The 12561-nt window shown below is 38.6% G+C and overlaps 1 protein-coding gene across 1 annotated transcript in view; it reads left to right on the plus strand.

The window, feature by feature from the left end:
- Positions 1 to 7922, plus strand: part of CNIH3 (cornichon family AMPA receptor auxiliary protein 3) — a 633543-nt gene extending 625621 nt beyond the window's left edge. Inside the window, exon 6 of the mRNA XM_078647523.1 lies at positions 6992 to 7922. Coding sequence (XP_078503649.1) covers positions 6992 to 7022 — 31 coding nt within the window. The 3' untranslated portion in view covers positions 7023 to 7922. The remainder of the gene's footprint in view (positions 1 to 6991) is intronic.
- The last annotated feature ends 4639 nt before the right edge of the window (positions 7923 to 12561 follow it).

Consider the following 12561-nt stretch of genomic DNA (forward strand, 5'->3'; position numbering starts at 1 on the left):
TGGGGTGCCTTGTGTGGCTCTCACCAGGTATTTTTACCCAGAAACCCTTGCAAACCTGAAACTTTGACTAAGGAAAACACATTTTCCTCACCTTTTTGTGATGAAATCTGAGGGTAGCCACAAACTTCTTTCCACCCAGCATTCCCCTAATCCATTCAGTGAAAATGGTACCTCACTTGTCTGGGCAGGCCTAGTGCCGCGACAGGAAATGCCCCAAAACGCCACATGGAAACATCACATTTTCCCACTCAAAACGGGCCCTTTTTTGCATAGTGGATAGCTGTGAATGTTGGGCCCTAGCTCAGCCACCACTTAAGCAAACCCAGCAAACCTTAATATTTTTTAAAACTAGGCACCGGAGAAATCCATGAAGTGGTGACTTGCATGTCTCTCACTAGATTTTGTTACCCAGAAACCCTTGCAAACCTCAAAGTTTGACTTAAAAAAGCACATTTTTCAAACATTTATGTGATGGAAAGTTCTGGAATCTGAGGAGAGCCACAAACTTCCTTTAACCCAACATTTACCTAAGCCTCCTGATAAAAATGGTACCTCACTTGTATGGGTAGGCCTATTCCCTGCGACAGGAAGCGGCCCAAAACCCAACATAGATCCATCACATTTTTCCACTCAAAACTGACACTTTTTTTTGCAAAGTAGGTAGCTGCGAATTTTGGGCCCTAGCAAACTTGGCACGTAGTGAAACCTAGCAACCTGTAAATATTTTAGAATTAGAGTCCTAGGGGAATCTGGGGTGATTTGACTTGCATGGCTCTTACCAGGTGTTTTTACCTAGAATTCCTTGCAAACCTCAAACTTTGACTAAAAAAACACATTTTCCTCACACTTCTGTGATTGAAAGTTCTGGAATCTGGGGGGAGCCACACATTTAATTCAATCTTTCATTCCCCTAAGTCTTCAGATAAAAATGGTGCCCCACTAGTGTGGGTAGGTCTAGTGATTGCAACAGAAAACATCCCAAAACGCAACATGGATACATCATATTTTTCCACTCAAAACTGACCCTTTTTTTGCAAAGTAGATAGCTGCGGATTTGGGGCCTGGCTCACTCAGAACCTAGGGAAACTAGAAAACCTGTAAGTGTCTGAAAATAAGACTCCTAGGGGAACTGGGGAGTTGACCTGCGTGGCTCTTACCAGGTGTATTTACCCAGACTCCCTTGCAAACCTCAAACTTTGACTAAAAAAACATATTTTCCTCACATTTCTGGGATGGAAAGTTCTGGAATCTGCGGGGAGCCACAAATACTCCTTTCCACCTAGCATTCCCGTAAGTCTTCCAATAAAAATGGCACCTTACTTGTGTCGGTAGGCCCAGTGCCCGCAACGGAAATGGCCCAAAGCGTAACATGGATACATCACATTTCTTCCATTCAAGACTGACCCTTTTTTTGCAAAGTGGATAGTTTTGGATTTTGGGCTCTAGCTCAGCTGGCAACTAGGGAAATATTGGAAAGTGGGTTTTTGATATGGATAAGTATGCACCTACCACTAGTAATAAGGCCACCAACACGGTAGAGGGTCAAATAAAGATCTCAGTAAATTAGCCCCGTGCTCATCCCTTGGTAGCTAACAACTAGCAACACAACAAAAAGCCCTTGTCACACATCCAATAGGTACTTTCAGGGTTCCCCTTCTTTTGTTGGAGAAAAAGGTTCTATGAACCACTCCATCGTGTGTATAAAAGCAAAGTCCCATACCTCACACTGAATACTACATGCAATAAAAAATTGTATATATAGGAAGTGCCTCAAGTAAGCAGCCACCAAAGAGCGATTGGCAGGTTCTTGTCAGTGGTTCTGTTGGTTACATAGGAAAGTTGCTGATCATGAAAGAGTGAGCAAGTTGGCCAAACCTGCCAATATACATACCGCATCCTATAGCACAGAAACAGCCTTAGTGGAGGTCACAGACACAATCATACTTGCCTTGGCCCAGGGGAACTCAGCTGTTTTGGTTCTCTTGGATCTATCTGCAGCCTTCAACAACATATCTCATGTAACCCCAATCTAGAGATTGGGGAGATTGGTTATTGGAGGCAAAGCACTAGGCTTGTTGATAAACCTTCTGTCAGATCGGACACACTCGGTACAGCTTGAACTCTTTAGTTCCAGAACTATGGCCTTAGACAAGGGGTACAGCAGGGATCCTCTTTGAGTCCCAACTTTTTCAATATATATGTGGCCTCTTTGGCCAAAGTTATAAGATCATGTGGCTTTGATGTCATCTCTTATGCAGATGACATATAACTCGTCATCACTATGGGGTCAAACCCGGAGTCCACTAAACACAAATTCAGGGTTTGCATGATCAAGATTGCTTCCCGAATGTCTGGTGTTGGAGGCAAAGCACTAGGCTGGTTGAAAAACCTTCTGTCGGATCGGACACATTCGGTACAGCTTGAACTCTTTAGTTCCAGAACTATGACCTTAGACAAGGGGTAGAGCAGGGATCCTCTTTGAGTCCCACCTTTTTCAATATATATGTGGCCTCTTTGGCCACAGTTATAAGATCATGTGGCTTTGATGTCATCTCGTATGCAGATGACATACAACTCGTCATCACTATGGGGTCAAACCCGGAGTCCACTAAACACAAATTCAGGGTTTGCATGATCAAGATTGCTTCCCGAATGTCTGGTGTTGGAGGCAAAGCACTAGGCTGGTTGAAAAACCTTCTGTCGGATCGGACACATTCGGTACAGCTTGAACTCTTTAGTTCCAGAACTATGACCTTAGACAAGGGGTAGAGCAGGGATCCTCTTTGAGTCCCACCTTTTTCAATATATATGTGGCCTCTTTGGCCACAGTTATAAGATCATGTGGCTTTGATGTCATCTCGTATGCAGATGACATACAACTCGTCATCACTATGGGGTCAAACCCAGAGTCCACTAAACACAAATTCAGGGATTGCATGATCAAGATTGCTTCCTGAATGTCTGCAAATTGCCTTCAGCTGAAGTCCAGTAAGCCTGAGATACTTTTCTTTGGGAAGGCACTTGCTGTCTGTTCCAATGATTGGTGGCCGACTGAATTGGGACCAACTCCAATCCCAAAAAAGTGATAAAAAATCTTGGGTGTACTTTCAGATGACAACTTATACATGAACGAGCATGTAAATTCAGTCTGTAGGCCATTTCAACCATTGCAGAACAGGAACGTATTCACCCAGGCACTTCTGGTGAGTCACCTGGATAATGGGAAACTCCTAATGGTCATAATGAACAAAGGCCTTTTTGCCAATCTCCAAGTTGTTCAGAACATGGCTGCCTGCCTGGTCTGCAATCTTCCGCTTCACTCTCCCTCTGAACCAATGCTACGATCCCTGCATTGACATTATTTATATAAATCCAATCTACCCAAGATTAGGGACTTTGGTAAAACAAAAATTTAAGGAACAGAAAAGGAAGGCATTGGACTTGGAGGGGTCATATTTACAATTTAAAATTAAATGAATACAATAGAAGGGTAAGTGTGGGGCTTCTAAGGGTTTCATTTACTATTCTTACTCCAGTCTCAGCTGCAGTAGAGAATGTGGTAAACTTCGGAGGGGTTAGATTTACTATTCCCAATCAAGTCCTAGCAACAGTAGGGAAAGTGTTGGAGTTTGGAAGGTTTGGATTTACTATTTCCACTCCAGTTTAAGCAACAGTAGGGAAAGTGTTGAACCAACCTTGTAAGGGTAAGATTCTCTATTTACGCTCCAATCTAATCAACAGTAGGGGGAATGCGTTGTATTTCATAGAGGTTACACTCGCGCTAAAGAATCTGGGCTCGAGCTTACTTCTTTCGAAAGGTAAAGTTGCTGTGCGGGAATATTACGAGGGTCGCCTCCTCGCTCGAGCCCACCGCCGTCTTGTGGCTGGGAGACTGGCGGACTTTGTTGATCATATATATATATATATATATATATATGTATATATAAACAATACCCTTTCAGACATAGAGTGATGCATAAATTATGCAAAAAAGGTAGTTCTCAAGTTTAGATGGAAAGCAGCTCCTGTATAGAGCACTCTCAACACCAGTGACACTCTAGATCTGCTCACCTCAAATATCTGCTTTTCTATCAAAGTCTTTAAGCATAGGATTAGCACAGTGCCATCCACGCTGAGGTAGAAAGGGACAAAATCTTTTGCCATTTCTACAGCAAAGTCTTTAAGCAGAGACTAGCACTGTGCTATCCATGCTGAGTTGTAAAATGACAAAAGCCTTTACCACTCCAGGCACAGTATTACAGCTTTGAATTGGTAAAATACTAACCAAGCTAACCTGAAATGAATAAAAGCAACCCCTGACGCACGTTTTGCTCTCATTAGACCTCTTCGGAGAGGTATAGCTTTGTCCAGACACAAGGGAGCACCCAATATGTCAAAACAGTAACTTTTCAGGCCTAGAGTGACACATAAATTATGCAAAAAAGAAGTAGACAACTCTGGGTAGTTCTTAAGTTTAGGTGGAAAGCAGCTCCTGTATAGTGCACCCTCAAAACAAGCGACACTCTAGAATACAGGAGCTGCTTTCCACCTAAACTTGAGAACTACCCAGAGTTCTCTGCTTCTTTTTTATATATATATATATATATATATTTCAACTAATATTCAATAAATGTAATATTTTTTGCACCGCATCATTTGGAGTCCGTGCCACCTTCTTGGGAAGTTTGACATTATCGGGATTACTTTAGTATAAGTAGATTCACGTTCCCCCCCTACAAACATTAAAACACTGACACTTGAAAAAAAAGCTATTTAAATTAAACTACTACTAATAAAATAAAGAAGTAATACGTAAATAATAAATTACACAAATATTAATATTGAAAACATGTAGGAATTGAACAAATAACTCAGATTAAACAAACAATTTACATAATAAATAAACAATTAAAACATTTCAGAACTAGCAATTAAACAATGAAGATTAACAATTAATTTAAAATATTATAATTCAGTATCTTCCCACCCTACCCCCAACAAAACCAACAACTTGCTTCTAAAATATAAATTACTAACAACATTATAAAAAATAAAATATACATTATAATTTACAATAAAATAAACAGTATAACAAATAATCACTTAAACAACTCACAGAATTATAAATCAATTAAATATGGATTTTACAATAACACATAACTAACATTAATATAAATTGACTAAAATTCAATTAACCTCCCACTAGATTCCCCTACCAAATCAACTCCCTACAAAATTATGAATTACTAATTAAATTTACAGAACATTAAATTACACATTTTAAATTACAAATTATATTATAAAATAATAGCAAATATACAAACAGTAGTTACACTTAGGGGTCGATTCCGATCCGGTAAAAATTTCGTCCGTACGAATCGCATACGGAGCCGTCTCCGTACGACTCGTACACAGACTCTACGACTCGACGAGTACGATCTGGACCGGGGTATCAGGACGCGATTCGTACGGTCCACGTCAGGTAAGGGCGATTCGTACGGAAAATCGAACATTCACATACACACCGTACGGTGCCTAACCCCCCCATGATCGCAGGGGTACGCACCGTACCCCTGCGATCATGGGGGGTACGCACCGTACACCCAGCGGACATGGGGTACGCACCGTACACCCAGCGTACATGGGGTACGGTGCGTACACGCCAAGATCACGGGGTACGGTACGTACCCCCCAGGAATGCAGGGGTAGGGTGCGTACCCCTGCGATCATGGGGGGTACGCACTGTACCCGGGGGGGCCGTTCCGTACCTGTTTCAGGGAGAACTCTGCTTTTACGGCTGGTTTCAGCTCCCGTAGAAAAAGGGTTGTACGGTGCGTACCCAACACGAATCATACTTGCCGGTTCGAAAAAAAGCAGCCGCGAACTATACAGATGTCGCATACAGCGGGTCCCGAGGGAGATTCGTACGGGGATTACATTCGCACAGTCCCTGTACGATTCGTACGGAGTCCAGCTCCTGGTACGAATCGTACTTCGTCGTACGTACGGGGGACGTTGCAGGGTACGATTCGTACGGGAAAAACGCTCCGAACGGCAATTCGGAGCGCTTTTTACCGGATCGGAATCGACCCCTTAATATTAGAATACTATCTAAGATATATTAAGTTAATTAAATATCTCTTTTTTCACATATAATAAAGCAAAGAATGTTAAATACATAAAACAATATTCTTACCTTAGATATTCTGTTCTACAATATTTTGGTTGTCATGATGTTCTTGACACGATATTCATGCGGCGCAATATTTTTTGTTCCACTATTTGTGTCATTCGCTGTTATAACAGAAGGGTCTGCAGATGCCAGAGTGGAGTGAGACTCGTAAACACTATTCGTAGTTACTGTCATTGAGGAAAGATATGTGATATTGAGGGTATGGCCTGCTTCCTAATGGACCAACAAACACCTGTGGCATGAGGGAGTACAAATAACAGACACCCACACACCTGTTGTCCACCAGAGGATGTGTCTGCAATTTGGCCCCTGATAATGTCTAATCAGGTGACAGACAATTGTATGAATGGCTTGATGATGAACCTAGAGTAAAGACATTGGTTCCACATCAGTGTTAAACAGGAAGCAATTCAATAAATGAGGGCCTTAAGAAACCATGCTTACATTTTGCTGAGTATCAGTAGCCAGCCTTGAGCATTGAATTTCAGAGCCAGTCTGACCGGTAAACCGAAAGATAAGCCTGAGAAGTAAATATTTTTTTGAGTTTGTAAGTTGTCATTAAATGATGTTTTAAAACTTATCTTGCTTAACCATTATAAACACATTTCTGCTCAAAGACTCTAAACCAGCAGTTGCTCGAAATAGATTTGCATGTCAATTGGAATTGTGTGTGATTGAAGTCAACGTTGGGATATTTCGGAGTCAAAGTGAACCACGGAGAAGCAAGGAAGCATGATCATGTATACATTTCAATTAAAATTTCTCAAATTGTTCCCTTTTCTTCTGTTCTCTTTCCAGCATGATCTACAATTTTGTGAACGCCCCTTAACTGGCACAAGGTATATGAAGGACAATCAGATGAAGATGCTTCCAGGGATTCCCTGCATAAAGAAGAGGAGTCTCTTTTGCCAAAGACAGCAATTTCAGAAGGTTATGATGTCTGTCCAGTTCATGGAACATACTCGCTACGAGGACTGGAAAAATACATGGCAACAGCCAGAATAAGCTGCAACCATCAAATGTTGTTTGAGGTGTTATAAGACTTTGGGAACATATAGACTCCCCTCAGGAAAATTGATGCTACAGAGGTGGACCACAGTTTTAAGCTTTGATGAAGCTTGTTGACATGACAACTGTCCGGGATATTTAATCAAGAAAACAATTAGGGAATGCTTGCTAGCCCAATACATTTCTATAATTTATCAAAATGCTTTGCTTTAAAACATTAGATTTACATTTAGAAGCAGACACTACCTCTTTGAAAATGTTTGCAGTTCTTGCCGCTCTCTCTGTGGCAGTGTTGACTGCTGCAGGTTACTGTGAAACAATGAGTGGACAATGTGGACAAATAAAACATTGATGAAGTAGATATTTCATTATTGTCACTTCTCTTACATCGAAGAGAAGGATGTTCTAGGTCGACAATGCTACTCACAGAATGCATGCCGCAAGAGTATCAACTAATTTCGGACATATAGGATTCGGTGAGCAGGGGATATGCAACAAAGCAAACATTCCATAACCTTCACTGCTGCAAATTATACATTTTAGAATATCTCATAACAGCATAATAAAGCAAGGGATCCATGACAGAATATCGACAGACAAAAGATCGACCTACAGAAATATCGAGGCTGGGATATCGAAGGCAAGTATATAGACATCCTATCTACAACATGGTAAGTACAAAAATATCGAAACAAAAATATCGATGTTAAAAATATCGTTATTAAAAATATCGTTTTATATCTGTTAAAATATAATGTGTAAAATAAAGTAAATAATACTTATAAATAAAATAAACATTGTTAAAAATATTTAGTAATGTTTAAAATTAATAGATATATAATAATATAACATTAATTAAACACATGAAAAATATATATTATATATTTACTTAATAATACATTTTAATAATTACTTTAATTACTTTTAAATTATTTAAAAATACTGTAAATTACAAATAGATCTCCACACATAAAATAATTACATAAAAAGTAAATATTTTTAATGAATTAAAAAAATTAAATATACTTTCAATATTTTTAAAATTAATAACATAATACATTATCTAAATTCATTCTAAATAATAAATAAAACTACTATTTAAAGTCCAAAAAAATCTACAGTATTAAAAACATTGGATAGCGTAAAACGTAAAATTACTATTCCCACTCCAGAAAATGCAAAATTAGGGAAAACATTGTATAGCATAGAGATAAAAATTACTATTACCACTCCAGAGAGTCAAACAGTAAAAAAAACATTGGATAGTGTAGGAGTAAAAATTTGTATTCCAACTCCAGAGAGTGAAACAGTAGGGAAAGCGCTGGATAGCGTAGGGATAAAAATTACTATTCCAACTCCAGAGAGTGAAACAGTAGGGAAAACGCTGGATCGCGTAAGGGTAAAAATTACTATTCCAACTCCAGTGAGTGCAACAGTAGGGAAAGCGCTGGATAGCGTAGGGGTAAAAATTACTATTCCCACTCCAGAGAGTGCAATAGTAGGGAAAGCGTTGGATAGCGTAGGGGTAAAAATTACTGTTCCAACTCCAGTGAGTGCAACAGTAGGGAAAGCGTTGGATAGCGTAGGGGTAAAAATTACTATTCCAACTCCAGAGAGTGAAACAGTAGGGAAAGCGCTGGATAGCATAGGGGTAAAAATTACTATTCCAACTCCAGAGAGTGAAACAGTAGGGAAAGCGTTGGATAGCGTAGGAGTAAAAATTACTATTCAAACTCCAGAGAGTGAAACAGTAGGGAAAGCGCTGGATAGCGTAGGGGTAAAAACTACTATTCCAACTCCAGAGAGTGCAACTGTATGGAAAGCTTTGGGTAGCGGGTGGGTAAAAATTACTATTCCCACTCCAGAGAGTGCAACAGTCGGGAAAGCATTGGATAGCGTAGGGGTAAAAATTACTATTCCAACTCCAGAGAGTGCAACAGTAGGGAAAGCGTTGGATAGCGTAGGGGTAAAAATTACTATTCCCACTCCAGAGAGTGCAACAGTAGGGAAAGCGTTGGATAGCGTAGGGGAAAAAATTACTATTCCAACTCCAGAGAGTGAAACAGTAGGGAAAGCGCTGGATAGCGTAGGGGTAAAAATTACTATTCCAACTCCAGAGAGTGCAACAGTAGGGAAAGCGTTGGATAGCGGGTGGGTAAAAATTACTATTCCCACTCCAGAGAGTGCAACAGTGGGGAAAGCGTTGGATAGTGTAGGGGTAAAAATTACTATTCCCACTCCAGAGAGTGCAACAGTAGGGAAAGCGTTGGATAGCGTAGGGGTAAAAATTACTATTTCAACTCCAGAAAGTGAAACAGTAGGGCAAGCGCTGGATAGTGTAGGGGTAAAAATTACTATTCCAACTCCAGAGAGTGCAACAGTAGGGAAAGCGTTGGATACCATAAAAATTAAATAAAACAAGTCCGTATTCATTAATCGAGGGTGCCCCAAGTAATGGAGCAAAATCTGGGGCAATTGGAATAAATTTCGGGGTGACATTTGTGATCCACCCTCAGACCAAGAGGATGAGGACTCTGATGTGGAGTAAAAGGATGGGGGAACGGGGCTCACAGCGAGCTAATGAATATAATGATGGACTAATGAACGGTAATGTGATTGTGATTTTGGACGTACTTGTGTGTAATGCAGAAAAGCATGATGTTAAAACGGAAATGTACCTTGCCTGTCTTGTTAAGGTTTGTAAGATGCAAAATAAAAAACTTTAAAAAGATAAAAAAATTAAATAAAACATACTTAGAAATGATTTTTATATTTAAATGTATTAATGTTTTAATTTTTAAATAACTAAACATCATTTAAAAATACCCATTAATATTAAAGAAAAAAATAGATTTGAATAAATAATTAACAATAAATTAACAATACACATCAATTAATAAATAATAGTTACCAAATTATAAATATTAAGCAATAAAATACTGTAAAAAACAAAAAAATATTATTAATAATTGATTACCAATTAAAAAACATTAAACAATAAAATTATTTGTATACCAAAAAAGACTTTTTATAACACATTAATTACCAATTATTTACAAATAATTTCCTATAAAAAAATGTAATTACCAATTAAATAAATTAATTACCAATTACAAAAATTAATTACACATTAAATACATTAATTACCAATTACAAACATTAACTACCAATTACAAACATTAACTACCAATTACAAACATTAATTACCATTTAAATAAATGAATTACCAATTACAAATATTAATTACCCATGAAAACAATTAATTACCATTTAAAATTATTAATTGCCAATTAATCATTAATTAAAAATACATAAATTATCAATACCAATAAATAAAAATAATTCATTACTTAATTACAATCAAAATTCTTCCCACCTAATTCCCCCATAAACCCACTACCCGCTACAGAACTTAAACGCAAAAATTAATTAAAATTACTTTATAATTCCTAAAAAGTAATAATTAATTTAATATAATTAAATTACTTCCCACCCTATTCCCCTATAAACCCACAACCCGCTCTAGTGCTAAAACATAAAATTTACTTAAAAATAACATTATAAATATATGAAAATAGTTCACATATAACTTAAAACAAGTAAAATACTTAACAAAAAACATATAACACATACATATTAAATACATACTAAAATACATAACAATAGTACAAATATCGATATTAGTAACATCGAAATTACTAACATCGATATATTTGATATCGATATTACTGACTTCAATATTACTTACATCGATATAAAAAAAATCGATATTACTTACCTTATGGCCGATATTCTGTCCAACGATATTCTTGACATCGATATTCTTTACCTTCGATATTTCTAACTCGATATTTGTGTAAGTCGATATTTACAACTCGATATTTTGACTGTGTACCGAAGCAAGTGTATTACGGAAATCAATCACTGATATAGAAATGGAGCACTACTCAAGCTGAGAACTACCGAGGCATCTAAGTCAAGAATAGCACAGACCTGTGAGTTCCTGCTCAAGCCTGGCCATGAATGTTATTGAACCAACATGTATTTCTATTTAGCTCAATAGCACACCTGTATGAAAGAAATGCGTATTTATGTCCTAGTTGGAGAACATGCAAAAACAACAAAAAAACATGATGGACGGAATGCTGAAGAAATCAAACATTCACCCCAGTCACAGATCTGGGTTAAATCCAATGTGTTTTTTGCTCGCATTTCCAGTTTGGACCAAGCCACATGGAAATCAGTCTTGAACCTGATCCTCATGGGTACTGGCCAGCCCGAACTGCCAAGCCAGGTCCTCCGGTATTAGAAACAAGCTTCTGGGGGCGGGCCTCGGGGTTTCATCCCTTATCAGCCAGGTTAACTTGAATCCAGTGGCATAGCGAGCACGAGACCCACATCTGGGCATACCCATCCCACTTAGGGCGACAAATGCAAAAAGAAAACAGATCATGGACGGAATGCTGAACAATTCATACATACAGCCCTGCCACCAAATTCAAGCTAGCCTGGCAGGTGAGGGGTGATACCCTGAAACCGGTCCCAGGAAGCTTGTTTCCAGCCCAAGGAGGACCTGGCCTGGTAGTTTGGGTTGGACTGTTCCCATGGGGAGCAGGGTCAAGACTGATTTACATATGGCTGGATCCAAACTGGGGTGGCATGGTGAGAAAAAATGATGGATTAAACCCAGATCTCTGACTGGGTAAGAATGTTTGATTTGATCAGCATTCCGTCCATCATTTGTTCTTTTTGCTAGTTAGAGAACATGGCACGAGCAAATATCAAAAATAAATTTTTAAGTTATGTATTGATATGATATATTATGGTTTCATATGTTATGTTATTGTATTTTGAGCTGAATCGTCTGTAAAATCAAACTGAGAACTATTGGGTGAATAAGGATCTAGTTGGGTTATTAAGAACTATTATTGCAGTTGGGTTTCTAGGGCTATCGCAAAGGGCTGATGGGTAAAGATGTTGCTTTTATATTGGGGCCAAACCATGGTTATTTAGTTATTCAATCATTCATGGCTTTCATTTATTGCAAAACATCTCCCAGTACATCCATTGTTGATTTTATTCTTTAACAGGAAGCCCCAGAATAAAGTACTCTTATTTGGGTTTTTTTGCAGAGTTTTATATAGTGCGAACTAGAACCGAACCGAATCAGTTATCAGAGCGCTTTACATAGCACCAGTTACGTTACATGAGGACACACTTTCATTTTAGGCACGGGGAGATTAAGTGATTTGCCCAGAATCACAGGGGGTTTTTGGCGTCGTTACCGAGACTCGAACCCAGATCCCCAGGTCCGAGGTCGAGCGCCTTAGCCGTAAGGCCAACCCCTCTCTCTCTTATCT

The sequence above is a fragment of the Lissotriton helveticus genome, chromosome 6 (assembly GCF_964261635.1).
Source record: "Lissotriton helveticus chromosome 6, aLisHel1.1, whole genome shotgun sequence".
Lineage (NCBI taxonomy): Eukaryota > Metazoa > Chordata > Amphibia > Caudata > Salamandridae > Lissotriton > Lissotriton helveticus.